A 19,522-nucleotide genomic window follows, 5' to 3' on the forward strand; every position below is an offset into this window, starting at 1 on the left:
GTTTTCATTCCAATCCCAAAGAAAAGCAATGCCAAAGAATGCTCAAACTACCACACAATTGCACTCATCTCACACACTAGTAAAGTAATGCTCAAAATTCTCCAAGCTAGGCTTCAGCAATATGTGAACCGTGAACTTCCTGATGTTCAAGCTGGTTTTAGAAAAGGCAGAGGAGCCAGAGATCAAATTGCCAACATCCGCTGGATCATGGAAAAAGCAAGAGAGTTCCAGAAAAGCATCTATTTCTGCTTTATTGACTATGCCAAAGCCTTTGACTGTGTGGATCACAATAAACTGTGGAAAATTCTGAAACAGATGGGAATACCAGACCACCTGATCTGCCTCTTAAGAAATCTGTATGCAGGTCAGGAAGCAACAGTTAGAACTAGACATGGAACAACAGACTGGTTCCAAATAGGAAAAGGAGTACGTCAAGGCTGTATATTGTCACCCTGTTTATTTAATTTATATGCAGAGTACATCATGAGAAATGCTGGACTGGAAGAAACACAAGCTGGAATCAAGATTGCCGGGAGAAATATCAATAACCTCAGATATGCAGATGACACCACCCTTATGGCAGAAAGTGAAGAGGAACTAAAAAGCCTCTTGATGAAAGTGAAAGTGGAGAGTGAAAAAGTTGGCTTAAAGCTCAACATTCAGAAAACGAAGATCATGGCATCCGGTCCCATCACTTCATGGGAAATAGATGGGGAAACAGTGGAAACAGTGTCAGACTTTATTTTTCTGGGCTCCAAAATCACTGCAGATGGTGACTGCAGCCATGAAATTAAAAGATGCTTACTCCTTGGAAGGAAAGTTATGACCAACCTAGATAGTATATTCAAAAGCAGAGACATTACTTTGCCAACAAAGTTTCGTCTAGTCAAGGCTATGGTTTTTCCTGTGGTCATGTATGGATGTGAGAGTTGGACTGTGAAGAAGGCTGAGCGCCGAAGAATTGATGCTTTTGAACTGTGGTGTTGGAGAAGACTCTTGAGAGTCCCTTGGACTGCAAGGAGATCCAACCAGTCCATTCTGAAGGAGATCAGCCCTGGGATTTCTTTGGAAGGAATGATGCTAAAGCAGAAACTCCAATACTTTGGCCACCTCATGCGAAGAGTTGACTCATTGGAAAAGACTCTGATGCTGGGAGGGATTGGGGGCAGGAGGAGAAGGGGATGACAGAGGATGAGATGGCTGGATGGCATCACTGACTTGATGGACGTGAGTCTGAGTGAACTCCGGGAGCTGGTAATGGACAGGGAGGCCTGGATTCATGGGGTCGCAAAGAGTCGGACATGACTGAGCGACTGATCTGATCTGATCTGTCCTTCATTTCCAACACGATGTTTCAAGATAAGACCTCCTTTCCTGAGGACTCTTTTACCTTTCAAGGCAATTTCTCAGTTGGCTTCTACCCCAACATTTTATCATAATTCTTTTTCTAAATCAAGACACACTGTATGATGAAGTTTGGGGAGTATTTCCTCACCAGGAAGTTAAAAAATAAAACCACAAGGCAGCATCTGTTTTGATAGCTTTATTGGAACATCATGATAACACAAAATGTGGATTTGGGGGCGCAGTGCAGATGCTTCTCCTCTGGGCAGCACACGCCCCACTTCTGCAGCCAGCAGGGGATGCGGGGGTCTCCAGGAGGGTAGGGCAGCTCAGAGAAAGGTCTGCAGTGGCAGGTGGCACATAGGCACCCTGACATCAGCCCTGACCAGCTGAGTCTGTAATCAGCCAGACCCGTCTTATGCTCCATCTACCTGGGCCATAACATAGAAACCCACCTGTCTCAGATTCCTGGGAAAACTTCCAAAAGAGGGATTCTGAGATTTCCAAGGGAATCCAGCCAACAGATTGAGCATCTCTGGGGAACACTGGGGCAAATCATGCCTTCAGGTGTATTGGCAGATAAATTGCTTAAAGCTCCCACTAGGTGGGCCAAACAGTCTCCGAGGAGCTAGACACACAATGGTCAACAGACAGGCAGGAGTCACTGACAGACAAGGGTCAGGGGACCACACAGGCATGATAGACATGCCCATGGCTTCCGAGGACAGTTCCAGGGGTGTGGGTGGGAGGCAGACCCAATAGGGACAGTCAAGGAAGACTCCGGAAGACTCCCTGAAAAGTGACGTTTCAGCTGAGATCCCGTGGCTGAAAGGACAAGAGCAGCTTTTCAAGTGATGGAAACAGCTCTGTGCGAGGCGCAGCTGGAAGGAGCCGCGAGATAAATAAACCCAAAGGAGAAGGCCGGTGGGGCTGGGGTGAAGAGGTAGAAGCCAGGGTCGGGGAAGGAGGAGGCTGGAGGGCACATCAGGGCCCACCGCGCGGGGCCTGCAGGCTGGCTTTCTCCGCGCCCTTGCGTTTTGCTCAGCCCTCTCTGGCTGGAGGACAGGGAGTGGTCGGGGAGGGGTGGGCCAGTGGGGAATGCGGGAAGCTTTCCCATTTTCCTGATGGAGGGGATGGCAGCGGGACCAAGTGAGGGCCGGGCAGGTGAGAGAACCAGGTGGAAACACGTGGGAGCTAAGTCCATCGAGAGCGTGGAGCGTGAGGAGCCAAGAGGAGGGTGGGGCCAAGACGGACCTTTGAAATCAATGGTAGGGTTTCTGTCTAAGGAGGGGGACCCTGGGGCAGGAGCAAATGCAGGGCAAAGGTCAAGGTGCAGAGGCGGACATGCTCCAGGTGAGGCTGAGAAACAGGGAGAGCTTCCAGCAGGAACCTGGAGGAATTTTCGAGCTAAGCTTCCTGGTAGCTTCGGCAGTGCTGATGAGGCCACAGAGAGTGAGGAATGGCAGTGAGGGGCAAAGGCTCAGGACTGAGCCTTGGGCAATGGCCACGTGTGAAGACTGGGGAGGGGGACTGAAAAGGCATGAGTGGGTGGGGAGGGGTACTCCAGGAGGGGGTCTTGCAACCAGGGGAAGAGGGGGCTCGGGGAGGGGCAGTGGTCATGCGGGGAGCCCATGGACACCCTCATCTCCTCCACCTCCTTGGGTCTCTTCAACAACCCTGAAAGTAGGACAGGGGAGCGGTGCCCCCCCGGGGCAGAGTGAGTAAGGGGCTGGTCCAAGGAGGAGGCCGCCGCAGGTCCCCCCGCCTCCAGCAGAGGGCGCGCCGGGGCCAACTTCCTGACTCGAGCCTGTTGGGTCCCCCTCCCCCAACCTGACCCTCCTCGTTGCCCCTCACGTTTTCCCCAGCAAATCTGCTCCACGCCACTCCTTCTTGATGGAAAGCACCAGAGAGAGACAGAACTGCAGCATGAAGGGCACCCCCCCAGGCTCCGGATCTGAGCCTGGCTTGCTGGAGGGTCGGCTGAGTCAAGGAAGTACCGAGGCCTCTCTGCAGAGGCAGGGTAGGGTCCCGTCGAAGAGCATGGGCTGGAGGCCTGGATTTCTATCCATCCTCCTGTTCGTCTGTTTGTTCCCTCCTTCCACAGCAATTCTCAAGTGTCCTGTGCGAGACGCACCTTCTAGCTGAGCGGCCCCACACTTCTCTGAGCCTGTCTCTACCCCAGATCCCTGCCGCGGGTACGAAGTGAGCCGACTCCGGGGAAGCACCGGGCACACACAAGGTGTTCACTGAAGACCGACGCCATTCCCTTCCCTTCCCTTCCCTCCCTGCATCCTGCAGAGCGCTGGGATGGCAACACCCTCTGCGGTGCCCAGATGGTACCCGTGTTTCTGCACACACACAGGTCCTCAGAAGTCCCGCCATCTCTTCTGGTGCTCGGGGCCAGCACCAATGTGAGCTTTGTACCTGTGGCATTCGGCAGACCTGGACTCAGGGAAGTCCCAGTGTAGGGCGGGCCAGCTCCATTCCAGCCCAGAGGACCCCAGCACCCACCTGCCGGGTGCTCTGGGAGTCCCCAGACTGGAGCTGGGGTATGTCCTCTGTGGTTTGTGGGGCTTTGGGGTCCTTAGTGGCTCCGGGAGTCAAATCCTGGTGCTGGGGAGCAGTTATCGTCAGCATCCTGGGGCCGGGGCTACACCGTCTAGGAGGGCAGCGTCCTCACCGATTCCTGGGCGGGTGCTGTTGGCGGCTCCTCTGACAGTGGCGCCCCTGGCTGCTCCCCCCAGGGGCCTCCCTCGTGTCTCTGGAGGAACCTAAGCGCCCAAAGGCTCTTGCAGCAGCTGAGAAGGTTGCTGGAGCACGCCGTGCTGGACCGTGCTGGATTCCTAGGGCGATACAAGCACACGGTGGGCTGAGGTGAGTGCCACAGCAAGGCCAGTGGGCCAGACCCGGCCTCTGGCCTCTGCTTCTTCTCAGCTGGGCCCTGGTGAGGGGAGGGTGAGATGGGACAGAATTTGGTGGGGGGGGAGCAGTGGGACCTCCCACGTCAACAGGGCTTCCAACACGGAGGAACATTCAGGAGACTGGCTTTCAACTCCCAAGTTGGCTTCTAAGATGCTGTGTACCCTTGGTCAAGTTACCTAAGCCCTGTAAGCAGAAGTAAAGATAACCACCTTTCCAATCCTTGCAAGGATGAAGTGTTATAAAATATGTCTATGAGTATCCCATACATTGCCTGGCTCATAGTTTGAACCCAGTGAATGTTTGCTATTTCTGTGTCTGAATAAAATGATTCCTGAACACCTACATCCTGTTTTGCATGAGTGGGGGGAGGCTGGGAGAAGACACAAAGATTTGTTCAGCCTTGCATTAAAACCGGTTGTGAATACATCTGCCTCCCCATTAGAACATGTGGTCCTTGAAGGACAGGCGCTTGCCTTTCAAACCCCTACTAAGCAGCCAGCACATAGTAGGCCCTCAGTTAATATCTGCTGAGTCAAGCTGATTGAAGGTCACTGAAGGAAAGTTAGCCAAACACTTGGGAGGAAAGGTTTTAACAAAGTGTTTGATGTACATTTTCAGAAAGGATGTCCCCCACCTCCAGGTATACAAAAGTCTTTTGCCTGTTGCGTGCTGCAGTGTGGACAGCTGACCTGCTTTTTCCTTCCACCACATTCAGTGAGTAAGAATTCCTTTATCGTTTTTATCTCGAGCCGTCTGAGGTCAAGAGAGAATGGCTCCACACGGCGGGCCTGTTTTTCAGCACCCAGCATGCAGGTCTACCTTTATAACCCGGAGCGAGGGCAGGCTCAGAGCTTTAATCAGGAAGTGAAATCTGGACAGACTTGGGGGGTGCATTGTCTTGTGTCATTGTTTCTGTGTGCACAAGTACTTCCGTTTCCCACAAGTGATACTGCGTTTCCATCTGTGGTGATAATATAAAGTCCTATCAATCTATTTTGGTGAAAACAGCCAGGGGTGTGGAGATCTTAGGTGCACGTAATACAGTTGGGAGAGGACCGTGGGCTGCACAGGGAAGGGGATCTGCCAGCAGCTGTGGTTCCGGCGGTGTCCTTGCAAGTCCTGGCCCACCCTGGCTCACCCATGGCCCCTGGAGACTCTGCCTGGGTCTCTGCAGCTCCAGGGCAGGCAAAATCTGGCTTCAGCTCTGTCTAAGGCAGCGGCTGCCACCTAGCTTCGTGCTTCCCTGCCTAGGCTGCTGGAGCAGTGGCTTTCCGCGTCCAGTGTCAAGCTGGGAGCTAGCCTTCGCTTGGTCCTGAGATCAGGTCCTCTCTGGATGTCTTACAGAAGCTCGTGCCTGGCCTCCGCTCTAGCCATGATCTGTTAAGGGATTCTGGCCACCAGAGGAATCATACTCACTGCCTTCCCCAGAGAGAGAAAGAAGAGCATCATTGCTCTTCTTACAGTCCTTCAGAGTGACGCTGTAGATACGGCTGTGACTCTGTAAGACATTGTGGACAGGGACTCAGCCGACACCCAAGCCTCCCTCAGTGCCTGGCGTGTCCTGGCTTAGCCAGTGCTGGAGGCCTCACGTGACCCAGCCTCTCGCCACAGGTCTGGCCAGCCCCACTCTCACCTGGACGTCAAGGTCACATCCCTGGCATTTCAGAGGCTCCAGTTCTTCTCCATGCCAGCAGGGTACATATTTGACCAAGCAGGCAGGGATCTAACCTTGGATTAACATACCAGATGGAGCCTGAAGTGTGATAAAATGACTTTCACTGAGATTAGTGAAATTATGGAAGATAGGATAGCTCTAGGCTATGCAATTACCTCCCTTCTCCTAAAAGGCTTACAAATCCCTTAAAATAATGTGATTGTGAAGTATCACATGTTCATAGTAAAAGATTCAGAACATAGAGGCTAACAAAAAGAAGAAGACAAACATCTCAAATAACTCGTCTACTCAGCTAGATCTTTTTGCTACATGGTGATTCTGTCCTTAAATATTTTTAAATAAAATACATCAAAGAGATTATATAAAAAACACAGATGTGTGGCTTAAAATATTAAAATGCATGCCAGCGTAACCACCTCTCAGGTTAAGTAACAGAATTTACCAGCCTCTGACTTGTTTCAGCAAATATGTGTGTATTGGTAAATAATACTCTGTGTTGTTCTGCCAGTGTTTTACTTTTATACAAATGGAATCATGTTTTAGGGTATTTTTTTTATGTACTACCTTTTTTTTAAGTTGTTGTTTAACATTATATTTTTGAGATTGAGCTGTGTTGACACGTGGACCTGTAGTTCATTTTCACTGTCATAAGGTATTCCAGCATGGGAAGATACTCCAATTTATTTATCTGTTCACCTTTTGATGGACATCTGAGTTGTTTCTCATTTTTATGATCTTCCCTCACAGACTTGTTTTTCAGTTTACACTCTGCTGGTCTCATTAAATGAACAGGAGAGTTTCCTCTTTTCTCCCCTCTGAAGAGTCTGAGCAGCACCGGAATGGTCTGTTCCTCGAGTGTTTGGTGGAACTCCTTAGCAAAACCAAGAACTACTCATGTTTCATTCACTTTATTTTTAAAGGTTATAGGATCATTCATGTTCTCTATTTCTTTCCAAGTCAGTTCTGGCAAATTCTGTTTTGCTAGGAATTTGTTCACTGCATCTGAGTTTTCCCTTGTTTGGGGCATAAAATTAATCAGGGGTTCTTATTATCTTTCTTAGGCTTCCCTGGTGGCTCAGACAGTAAAGCATCTGCCTACAATGCGGGAGACCTGGGTTCGATCCCTGGGTTGGGAAGATCCTCTGGAGAAGGCAATGGCAACCCACTCCAGTACTCTTGCCTGGAAAATCCCATGGACGGAGGAGCCTGGTAGGCTACAGTCTATGGGGTCGCAAAGAGTCGGACATGACTGAGCGACTTCACTTCATTATCTTTCTTAATCTTTGCAAAATCTATAATGGTATCTCCCTTTCATTCTTAATATTGTTCATGTTAATGATTAATCTCTCTTTATAGTTCTGTCAATTTTGCCTTTTGAAGCAAATTTATTTGATATATACATGTCTAGAATTCTTATCCTTCTAGTGAACTGCATCTTTTTTCAAAAGGTGGTGACCATCTTTATGTTTAGTAACCCTTTTGCTTACAGTTCACTTTGATATTAATACAGCTATCCAGATTTCTTTTGGTTACTATTTGCCTAGTATATCTTATATTTCCTTCCTTATATGTTCTACATTCTTGTTTCCTTAGGTCTATGTCTTGTAAAAATATTTGTTTGGATTTAAAAAATCATATCTGACAACCTTCACTTTTTAAAATTGGCACAACTTACTCCACCTATATTACCTATGATGACTGATGGATTTTGACTAATTTATTCAATGAGATTATGTGTTTTATATTTGTCCCATCTTTTCTAAAATTTCCTGTCCTTTTATTTATGTTTTGCCTGTTTTAAACAGCCTTTTTTTCTCCTTCTGTTTACTCCTCACCATATAGAATTTCTATCCTCTTATAAAAGATTGTTGCCATGCGTATTTAACTTCACAGCGTCTGGTGGTATGGAGCCCTTCCGCCTTTACTTAGCTTGCCATCCATGCCAGAGAAGTTGGATTCCCATCCTATGTAGACGTTCTTACATTACACATGTCTAGAGACCCTAGTAGGGTTAATATTCCTTCATGGCCCATTTTTGCCCTGACGCTTGAAACTAGAAGACATTAATGGGGTTGGAGAAGGAAATGGCAACCCACTCCAGTGTTCTTGCCTGGAGAATCCCAGGGGCAGGAGAACCTGGTGGGCTGACGTCTATGGGGTCACACAGAGTCGGACACAACTGAAATGACTTAGCAGCAGCAGCAGCAGGAGAACCCATAACAGAGCATCTGCCATTCAGTACCAGCTTATGGAAACATCTCATTTTTACTTTCCCCTCATCAATTCCCCTTCTTTTGGTAATGGTACCTGGATTCTTTATTGGGATCCAAACTTCCCGTACTCTATCCATGTGGGTGAGGTGAGATTTACCTCTTACGCATTGCCCTGGCTCCAGATCTGGGTATAGTGGTAGAGATATGACCCAAACCAGCCAATACAACTTAAGCCTAAAACTTTCCATTGGAACAGGAGGAAAGGGGCATATTTTGCATGGAGGGTGGGTAAAAAGGTGGCAAGATGTAAAGCTGGAGCTTCTGGTGGCACCCCAGGGAGACTTTAACTGAAAATGAAGCAGGCTAGGATGAAACTAGTTGCAAGCTGGAGAAAGACAAATTTATGATGACATTTGAGTGACTGAGTCCAGCTTTAAGCTACTCTTGATCTCTTCAGTTCTAAGCCAGTTCCCAAGCTCCACCAATCCCAGCCTCTTATAACTGGATTTCTGCTAAAGGCATTTAAGTGTCCTAATAGCATTCCTAAGGAAAGTCCTTTGAATCTCCATCTTTTCTCATGAAGGCACTATAATATGTTCAGCCACCAGGGGTCAGGACTCAGTTTCAGTGAGAAGCCTTGCTCTGGTGTGCTCTGAGCCTTGGTTTCCTCATCTGTGAAATATGTTAATAGTAGCAAGCTCACAGGACTACTGTGAGGACTCCAGACAATGAGTGTCATTGCCCTTTCCCATTACCCTCTGCCTCTTAGAATACAAATTATCACACAGAACCACCATACCCATATGAGAATCCGCTATTTCTTATAAATACTTGCCCCTTTATACATGTCATTGTTTGAAATTCCTTTATCTTCCTTGCTGCGCACTTTGGAGTGATTCAAGTTTCCGTTCAGGCATAGCCTCCTCTGGGGAGTTGTCTCTGAGGTCTCCCAAGGTTACTGATTCCTTCCTGCCTCCTGGAGCCCCTTTGCTGAGACACTAACCTTGGGCTAACGATCAGTTTACCTACCTCCCAGACCACAGACAGGTGTAGGATCTGTCATCGTCGACCCCAGTGTCCAAGTTTATAGCAGGATTCAGTCGTGTGTGTGAACTAATGAACGAAAGGCCCATCACTCTCAGTTTAGACGGTGATGCTCCTGTCTTCTGACTTTCCGATTTCACAAATGGGCCACAGCACTGCTCCTGGCTGCGTGGCAGCCTGTAGCCCTCTGGGTGGTGTCTCCTGCTGGTCTTGTTTCTACCTTCCCACCGCTACCAGCCCAGAAGAGCACTCTAAGCCAGGGCCTCGGGACCGAGAGGCAGCATTTCAGCCAATCCCTGCTGAACACCAGCCCTGTGCTGGGCTGACTGGGACCAAATGTGAGATCTGGAAGCTGGAGTCCTGCATTCTGGTTGAGGCTGCCTCACTCCCCTGCTGTCAGTCTCGGACAATTCCACCTCCTGCTGAAGCTCATCTCATCTGTGAAATGGGCGTGGTCCCAGGGGAAGGCTGTGGAAGCCAGGAGAAGGGATGGGAGAAGGGAAAGGCTGAGGAGTTCTAGAAGATTCTTCTCCTCTCCCTCTTCTCTTTCCTGCGATGGGTATAGCTGTTAGCTGCTTTGCCCTGAGGGTCAGCAAGGGTTGGTGACTGAGGGACTGTGTGCTGAAGGCTGGGCTGGCCCCAGAACCCAGACCCTTGCTTATCCCACACCCAAGCACCTGGGAGAGCCAGCACACCCAGGCGGGCTACCTACATCCTGGGAGTCAGCTCCCTGGGAAGTCCTATCTCGTTCTTGAGAAGAGGGAAGTAGAGGAGCTTACAAAGGGGAAGTGATCCCCTAGTACCCTGGGAATCAGCTACAAACCATGTGTCTGACTCCTTGCCCTGTGCTTTTACAAAAATCAGAGGTGACCCTCTTCTCCAAGGAGACCTAATTTCTGGTTGTCCTAAAATAAGCTTTGAGGCGGAAATTCCCAGATGCCAAGTTACCAGAGCCCACTCGCACGAGTGTTATCTTCATTGAACTGTTTACTATCACCAACCAGTATTACCCAATATTTGGCTGAAACGAACAAACTTCCGCCCTTCGCCCATGAAAGAACTGATTTTTTTTCAGTGCATTCTCATAATTTTCTGCAAGTAAACACAGAGTCTACTTTGAAGAGTGGAGGGCCAGGACAGGCTAGTGGGCACTCAAGACTAAGTCCACAGATGGAGCTTTCTGTCTGTCCTTCAAACATCAAGAGCAAGCTGGGCAAAGGCTTCCTGCAGGAGCTTGGCAAAAACAGTGTTCATTTTCATTACGGATAAGACACCCACAGAACTCCCTGGGACTAAGTTGAGATAATAAGCAACAGTCACAAACTATTATCCCTTTTTAGTTTTTTTCCTGTGACAACGGAAAGGATAGTGAGGGTCAGGGTACTTTAGTCTCCTGAAAGTGATCTTGAGTAGAGACCTCCCAGAACATACACCCCTAAATGCTGGTGGGCCACAGCCTGGGACCAGAATAGGAGCTCAAGGGAAGGGCTGGTAGTGACTCTAGCAACCCCGGCGGCCTGGTACATGGCCAGCATCCGTGAGTTGTACTGGTGAATGATTAGTAAGTGAGTGATTGACAAGCGAGCCTTTACTGAGTGCGCCTGTGCTAGGTCCTGAGCGGGGTGCTTGGCATCCTTTTTCTAGTTAGTGCCACTCCAAGGTAAGTGCAGGTGTCCCGTTTCACAGACTAGGAAACTGGGGCTCCAGGCGAGTAAGTGATGCCCCCAGATTACTCAGGAGCAAAGCTCAAATGTGAACCAACAGCTGTGGACTCCCAACTCTGATCCCTTCCAGACCAAGTCAATATGATGGAGAGCTAATATGAGAGATGCGGAGATGGTCAGGGCAAGGTCACTGGTCTCGAGGTGCTCAAGGATGTGAGTGGGTATGTGTGTGTGAACATACACATGTGTGCACCCAAGAGCATGTATGCCAGTGCCTGAGTGTGCATGGCAGTGTATGCATCAGAGTGTGAGTAAGTGTGCATGGGCAGGCAGTCTGGAACAGCAGCCATTTCTGGCCCTGGGGATCCGGGGAGGTGTCGTGGAGCAGGTGTCATTGGAATCGAGTCTGGGGCAATGAGTGGAAATTGAACAGGTGTGTTGGAAAGGTGGGTAGTTTTTCAAGGCCCAGGGAGGCAGCACAAGCCGTGCGTCGTACTCTGAGAACTTGGAATAGTCTAGGTCAGCTGAAGTTGCAGTGGAGGGGAGTGAAGGTTTTCAGGGGCCAGAACAGCTTGGCCTTGCTGGAGCTGACAGGCACCTGAGCACTGCTGAAGGCTTTCTGCCTGGAGAGTGTTTTGAACTGACCAAGGTATGGTCTCAGCTGTAGTGTGGCCTGGCTGGTCTCCAGGAGTTGCTGACTGCATGGGTTAGTGTGACTGTACCTGCCTGTGGGTGTAGGAGCCCCAGGGGGTTGGGGGGGAGTGTGCACCTCTGGTATGGAGCATGCACCCCCACTGGGGGAGCCATGGCTCCGGGGCTGGGCTCTGCTGGTTTCTGTGGGGTCCTCTTTAAGGCCCTCAGCCAACAGTCACACTGAGTGCTTACTGTCAGTCTGGCGTGCCACGGGGGCCCCACAACCCACATCTTTACAGAGGAGGGGACCGGCTTTTTGTAGGGTTAAGCAATCAACCTAACCAAAGTCACACAGCCAGTGGGTGGAGGAACAGGGCTCTGTGCCACAGTGGCGAGGTCTGAAGCCTGTGCTCTGGGCCCTGAGAGCAGCCGGGTGACAGCTAGGCCCGGCTCTGAGCATTTTGTCAATAGTGGCTCAGTTTAATTCACACATCCACCTCTATGTGATGGAGGGGGAAACAAAGGCACAGAGAGGTTAGGAAACTCACGTGAGGTCACACAGCTGGTAAGGAGCTCTGGGCATGTCACACAGCACACTGGGTTTGCTGCTTCAAGGACATGTAAAGGCGTGGCAAGCCCTACTTCCGCTCAACCCTTCCTCTGCCTCCGCTGATAAGTGAGGTGGCAGAATAAGAAAGGATGGGAGTGATCACAGGTCAGCCTTAACATTGAACTCTCATAGCATCCATGTGACATGTTTGATACTATGACACTATGACACTCTTATCTCCAGCAGTGGAGAGAGTTCCCAAAACCCTTCAGTCACTCGCACAGCAAGTAAGTGGAGGCGGCTCAAGAGAGCACTGCTTGGCCGCCCGCTGGAGTTCCCTGCCCTGGCTCCTCTCCGGCCAATGGGCCCTGCTCAGATCTCCCAGTCCTGGGGAGCTGGTGTTCACCCGGTCCGGGTGCTCCAACCCTCCAGTAACCTCCATGTGAGACTTCCCTGCTTGCTCAATCCTCAGCCTGAAACTGGCATTTCTTTTCAAAACTGAAGTAACCTCCCCCCACCCTCCCCCCACTCACGCCAGTGGATGCCATGGACAAAGAACCCACGGTACCCGAGGCAACTCTCAAAGTCATTTCCTATCATTCATTCCATTCCCATCCCACCCATCCCACCCCACACCCCAACACCCACCCTCCCCCACCACCCCCTCGCTGGGAGGCAGGCGAAGGGTCACACCCATTTCACAGATGTGAAACTGAGGCCCAGAGAGGCTGCCATTTGCTCCAGGCCAGTCGGGCACTATATCCCAGGCTTGGCTCCTGGCACCATCATGTCAGTCCTTTAGATTTGAGATTTATCTGCTCCTGTCAACTACAAATCGGCACTTGCCATGAACCTCCTACAAGGATTAAAACATGGGCAGCCGCAGCTGCTGACTTTCAACAGCCCCTGAAGGAGTTCAGGGTGGAGAGCGCCAGTGCGGCACTCTGCCCTGGGAAAAACTGGCAGAACTGGTCCTCAGATAGATCCTTTCAGGAGCTGATTCTACGAGCCTAATTCTTGCATCTCCTCACATCTAGAAAGCCCTGAAATCCTTCATGGCCACGAGTGCTCCTCGTGACTAGCAGAAACCTTCTGCAAAAAGAAATATGTGCTTGACTGCATGTAAACTCCCTTCACCAAAATCACATAGATACTGACCTTCCCCTCTGTCTCTTTGGAGAAGCTTCTCAGAGCTGTCTGAAATGCTGTTCTGCCAGCTACAGTCTTCATTTTGCCCGAATAAAACGTAACTTTCAACTCACACGCTGTACATTCTCTAGTCTCTGAAGGGCTCAAGCCCTGGATGTGGGCACCCTGATGACTCCTCCTCAGCCCATTCTGCTCCCCTGTTCTCTCGCCCCTGTCCAGCCTAAATGGCAGAGCCCTCTCATCCTTGCTGAGGATGTCCTCTGTCCTCGTCAGCCCCCCTCACAGTGGCTCCAGGGCCCTCCCTGCTGCATGGTCAGAAGTGGCTGACAGCGACCCCCTCCCCCGCACAGCACAGCCAAGCTAGAAAACAAGTAAAGTGTAACAAGGCCGAAACCATCCCTCCCCTTTCACCAGTAATTCCTGTTCCAGAAATTCAGTTTCTAGGGAAATAATCTGAAAGAAACAAAATGTTTTTTGCATGGAGATGTTCATCACAGGGTTGCTTATAATAGCAAAAATAATGCCTAGACAAGGGCAAAATGCAAACACAGGGGAACATTTCAGCCTGTCTCAGGCTCCGTGGGCAACCCCTCCCCCACCAGACGGCCGTGGGTGACTCTCTTCTCAGGGCCTGTGGGTCTGTTCTCTCTGCGAACCCCTGCAACTCCCATTTGAAGTGGGCACCTGCCCCGTGCCCATTTGACACTTGAAGAAACGGAGAGGTAGCCTGCCTGAGGTCAACCAGCTCCCAAGCAGTCAGGCGCTACCAGGCTCAGCCCCTGGCAGGGCAGCGGGGGGTACTGGTCGCCACCACCGGCAGCCCGTTGCAGGCCGGTGTGTCAGCTGGGCCTGTGTCTCTGGCAGGGCGGAGGGACGCTGTTTGGAGACGCACTGGCGTCTGGGCGCTGTGTCTCTGGCAGGGCGGAGGGACGCTGTTTGGAGACGCACTGGCGTCTGGGCGCTGTGTCTCTGGCAGGGCAGGGGGGACGCTGTTTGGAGACGCACTGGCGTCTGGGCGCTGTGTCTCTGGCAGGGCAGGGGGGACGCTGTTTGGAGACGCACTGGCGTCTGGGCGCTGTGTCTCTGGCAGGACAGGGGGGACGCTGTTTGGAGACGCACTGGCGTCTGGGTGCTGTGTCTCTGGCAGGGCAGGGGGGACGCTGTTTGGAGATGCACTGGCGTCTGGGCGCTGTGTCTCTGGCAGGGCAGGGGGGACGCTGTTTGGAGATGCACTGGCGTCTGGGTGCTGTGTCTCTGGCAGGGCAGGGGGGACGCTGTTTGGAGATGCACTGGCGTCTGGGCGCTGTGTCTCTGGCAGGGCAGGGGGGACGCTGTTTGGAGATGCACTGGCGTCTGGGCGCTGTGTCTCTGGCAGGGCAGGGGGGACGCTGTTTGGAAATGCACTGGGCTTGCTTGGGTTCTCACCTGGGCTGGTCGTCCCGCCATTTAGGCTACGATCCAGAAGGGAAACAGACTCATGTGGGAGGGTCGGAGGGCATCCAGCCTTCAGGAGCCTTGTTAAGAGCGGCTCCCCCGACCCAGAGAGGAGGCTGGGCGTCAGTTCCCTGCTAGAGTGGGCCCTGCCCCCAGCCCCTCCTTTGGGGTCAGAATGCTCATTGGGGGTGAGGTGAGGGGGGGTGGGTCCCCTGCAGACATGGCAGAGAGGAGGCTTCATGGAGCTCTGCACCCCAGTTCCTCTGCTCCCAAGGGGGTGCAGAAGGCCCCTAAACCCCCCCAGACCTACAGTGAGTCTCAGTGTGTGGTTGGACCTTGGGGCCTTCCTGCCGGGTGGTGTGGGAGCCTGCAGTAGAGGCCAAGGCCCGTGGGAGGATATGGCTGGTCCTCAGCAATGCCAGGGGGCCTGGAGCAGGCATGGCATGGGCGCCACAGATGAAGACGGACACTGTGGGGCCAGACAGCCCTGGGGAGCTTAGCTTACCCTGCAGGGAAGGAGCGGGCAGGGAAGGGACTCTTGCGTTGGTGGGGTTCCACTTCCAAAGTCACCATGGTTACAACTGGAAGTGACTGAGATCCCCTGACCTGGAAAATGTACGTTTCCCCACCATCTGTTAAGTGGTGGCCTATGGGCACACAGAACAGAATGAAACAGTCTTACACCTCAGCACTGTGCTCTAAGCTTCTGTCCTAGGCCAGACATTAATGCCCTTGGTCTTTCTTCCAGCCCTGGAAAGGAGAGAGGGGCTGGGGTGATCAGTCCTGCTTTTCAAATGGGGGCAAATTTTAGAAAAGGAAGTACCTTTTCTATTCAAGCGCGTTGGTTGGCTTCCCAGACCCTGTGAATCTCAGTCCCTCTCTCCTCTCCTCCCCGACTTCCAGCCTCTATTGCCTAGAATGGCACCTCCAACCTCCGCCCTTCAGCTTAGAAAATTCCTACCTGTCCTTCAGGAGCCCGCTGAGCCATCACCCCTTCCAGGAGGCTTTGTCCAATTGCTGGGCCCTCAGGGCCCTCTTGGCCCCCACCCGCCAGGTCCCAGCACTTAACCCCACATGTTTGCACCCCGACAGCTCTTCTGACAGCTCCATTAGTTGCACCCCCTCTAACCACCCCCCCACCGTATAGGGCAGGGGCTCTAAAGGGCAAGTGAATGAGTGAATCAGGAAGACTCAGCAGCCCCTGAGACAGACCTCTCTTAGAGAACTCCATGCATGGATCCTCTTGTCGCTGTGACCCTAGGACCACATCTGCTCACAGAGACAGAAAGGGAGTACAGAGCGTGACTTCAGGGCTTGTGGAAGATGGCCCCATGACAGGGTTTCTCTCTGACTTTTAATTTTTGTGTTCCATTTCAATGATGATGAAGTATTTATAAATATTCTGTGTCTCCCCAGTCAATGTGGAAAGGGGAAGTTCCTTGAAACCTCTGGGTGCTGGTTTCTTGAAACTGCTGCCCACGCAGAGTGCCCACCTCCAGAGGACAATGGCACGCCTCATCCCGGAATGAGGAAGGCCCGGGTCTCACCCGCCTGCTCACGAGTCCCAGCGCCTGCAGTCCCCACCGCAAGCTGCAGCCTTCCACACTAGCAGATGTAGGCAAGCAGAGCCACCTGCCAGTTTGGGGAGCTAGGACAACCCCCACCCCCATCTTTCTGCACAAAAACGGGCAGGAAAGGAAAGGCCCTCACATCCCAGGGGAGCCTCAGGGACTCTGGACTCCCTAAAATGCCCAGCGGGTCTCAGGCACACCCTGCCCCAGTCCCCTGACGCTGCCACAAACAGCTGCTGTGGGTTTAAGGAACACAGCATTGCCTGTGACCCACTGCTGTCTTGTCAGGAGCAGGGACAGCTGCTAGGAGCTATAGCCCTCTTTTGCAGATGAGCACACCGAGGCCCAGAGAGGGGTGCAATCTTCTCACACAGCTGTCCATGCCAGAGGCAGTGAGAAAGCCAGGCCCCCTGTCTGCCAGGCTGAGGCCCTCCTGGCAGCCCTGTCCACACCCCATCTTCACCCCTACCTGCGCATGCCCCTGCCCGCAAAGCTCAGGCTGCAACAAAGACACGTTTTACTGAATTTGCCTCTTCATCCTCAGACCAATTCATTAGTATGAAAAACAGCTTCCTCTCCGCCCTTGCCAGAAGATTCTTGACATAAACAATATTGGGGGTTTGGCATAATTTCTCTCTCTTGTTAAGCATTTATATATAATTAGTGTTGGAATGGTCCCTTGAGATGGATCCAAGCCCCCCATTTTCAGAGAAGGGACACGAGGCTCAGGATCAGGGCCCAAATTGAGTGCTTCAGTGATGCAGCTGAGATAGAAGTCCACGGAGCCTGTCTTGGACTTTGCAGCTGCTCATTTACAGGGGGGCCATAGGAGGGAAGGGAGGAGAGGCAGGATTGGGGGAAGGAGGAGAGGAGGAAGGGAGAAAGAGCGAGCAAGAAAGAAAAACCAGCATTTACAAGCATCAACCCTGTGCCGGGCACTTTGCATCAACTGATGCTGAGCCTCATCAAAATCCTCACAGGGAGGTATCTTAATCCCCATTTTGCAGATGAGCAAGTTGAGGCTCAGAGAGGGCAAGCCACCTGCCCAAAGACACAAAGCCAGTAAATGCTAGCACCCTTTCCTTTCCCTCACCTCAGGGATTGGCGGGCTTCCCTGGTAGCTCAGCTGGTACAGAATCTGCCTGCAATGTAGGAGACCCCGGGTTTATTCAGGGGTCAGGAAGATCCCCCAGAGAAGGGACAGGCTACCCACTCCAGTATTCCTGGGCTTCCCTGGTGGCTCAGATGGTAAAGAATCCACCTGTAATGTGGGAGACCTGGGTTCAATCCTTGGGTTGGGAAGATCCCCTGGAGGAGGGCATGGCAACCCACTCCAGTATTCTTCCCTGGAGAATCCCCATGGACAGAGGAGCCTGGCGAGCTGCAGTCCATGGGGTTGCAAAGAGTCGGACATGACTGAGGTACTAAATAGCACAGTATGCAGGGGTTGGCAGACACTAGCCTGAAATGGTTGACAGAAGTGAATAGAAGACTTATATTTTGTGACTAGTGAAAATGATATGAAATTCCTATTTTGGCGCCCATAAATAAAGTTTTATTGGAAGGCAGCCAGCACCGTTCATTTCTGTATTGTCAGGGGCTGCTTTCCTGCTATGCCAGCAGGGTTGAGCAGTGGTTACCACAGAACACAGGCACCGGAAAGCTAACTTACTTATCCTGTCTGCCCTTTGAAGAAGAGGCTTGCTGAGCCCTGCCCTCCACCCTGCCTTTTCCCAGGGGTCTGGAAGGCGTGTAGGACCTCTCTGTGACTCTGTTCTCTGCACGAGGGTATCAGGGCTGAAATCCAGACCTCCTTCTGCTCGCCAAGCCATGTACTTTCAAGCTGGGTGCCCTGGAGAAAAGGCCTTCTCCTAATTTGTTCACCCTTTCCTTGTCGGTGCAAAGCTGCTAGCGGTGGGCCCAACGGCACGGTTCCCCCTCCCTCCGCGTTGCAGCCCCCGAGAAGGAAGCCCCATAGCAGTCCTGTCAGACCTGCGACAGAAGGAGCCAGAAGGGAGGGTCAGGAAAGGGCAGGCGCCAGGGTCTGTGCCAAGCCAGCAGGAGGGAGGGAGGGTAGCCAGGCACCGCTGGGGCCTCCAGCCTGCTTCAAAGGCGCTGTCCCCAGAGGGCGGGAAATGAGCGGTTCTCTACCTTTCAAGTGACTCCTGGGGGGCCACGGTTTATTCTCCTTGACTTGTGAGGCTGTAAAAGGCTTCCCACCTCCTTTCCCTCTGCTCTCCTTCCCCTGACTCCAGGGCTGGGAGGGGGTCTCACTCCCCAAACTCTCTGAAGAGACAGAAGATGAAAAGGATTAATGCCTTGGTGTAGCCCGTGTGCTCCGCTGTGCAGCAGGACAGATCCCCCCAGGCCTGAGTAGGACCTTCCCAGCTCACCCAGGCAGGAGAGGGGACAAAGGCCTTCACGCGGTCCAGGAGGTAGCCTCACAGCTGGACCCCCACACCCAGGGCTGTGAACGACCCGGAGCGGCCAGGAAGCCCGAGCACTCGGTGAAAGAGAGATGGGACCTTGGACACAGAGGGAGTGGGGAACTGGAGGGAAAGACAACACAGAGAAGAATGGGAAAAGGAAAGGAAATAAGAAAAGACAGAAAATGCAGAAAGCACCTCAACAGCACACGCCAAGTGAGGCAGCCAGGCACGGAAGACCATGGATCATCTGAAATGCCCAGAACAGGCACGTCCATGGAGACAGGAAATGCATTTGTGGTTGGGTGGGAAACGCAGGGACTGGGAGGTTGATGGCTAAAGACTACAGAGTTTCTCTGGGGTCATGAAAATGTGCTAAAATTGCCTGTGGCGATGGCGGCATATCTCGGTGAATAGACTCAAAGCCAGTGAAGTGTGCTTGAAATGAGTTAATCCTACAGTATGTGAAGTTTATCTCAACAAAAGTGCAATATAAAAGAAAGCTAGAAAATGACACAAAAGAGACGAAATGAGAAGAAAGGAAAAGCGATGGATGGCAAAAAAGGAAAACTCGTGTCTGTTAAAGCACCTGCCACATGCCAGGAACTGTGCTAAACGCTGGTATCCTTGATTCCATTTTACTCTCTCTCACAGTTCTGCAGAGTAGGTCTGATAACAGTTATCGTTTTACAGGTAAGGAAACTGCAGCTCAGACTCTCTGTGACTTGTCTCACATCACCCAACCCCTAACTAGGGGAAGACCAGGGCTCCTATCAGGTTCCCTAAGTTCCACCCCGAGGCAGGAAGACACCCCAGTAGCCTTGCGGTGTGACCGTCAGGCGCAGAGGGCGGGGTGACAAGGCAGCTGACATCAGGGCTCCAGTGCAGGGGGCAGGG

At 51.9% G+C, this 19,522-nt stretch overlaps 1 protein-coding gene across 2 annotated transcripts in view; it reads right to left on the reverse strand.

Moving 5' to 3' along the window:
• Positions 1-1,528: 1,528 nt before the first annotated feature.
• Positions 1,529-19,522, reverse strand: part of HRH2 (histamine receptor H2) — a 50,371-nt gene continuing 32,377 nt past the window's right edge. Inside the window, exons 3-4 of one of the 2 annotated variants that reach the window (XR_003512878.1) lie at positions 18,351-18,485; positions 4,101-4,187 (exon numbers count right to left, since the gene is read on the reverse strand). Coding sequence is in view for 1 of the 2 variants with exons in the window: in XM_027552655.1 (XP_027408456.1) it covers positions 4,004-4,187 (184 nt within the window). In the remaining variant the exon portion in view is untranslated. Of the gene's footprint in view, positions 4,188-18,350; positions 18,486-19,522 lie in introns of both variants that reach the window. The other variant, XM_027552655.1, reaches the window with a different exon arrangement.

Source organism: Bos indicus x Bos taurus, chromosome 10 (genome assembly GCF_003369695.1).
Source record: "Bos indicus x Bos taurus breed Angus x Brahman F1 hybrid chromosome 10, Bos_hybrid_MaternalHap_v2.0, whole genome shotgun sequence".
In the NCBI taxonomy this organism is placed as follows: domain Eukaryota; kingdom Metazoa; phylum Chordata; class Mammalia; order Artiodactyla; family Bovidae; genus Bos; species Bos indicus x Bos taurus.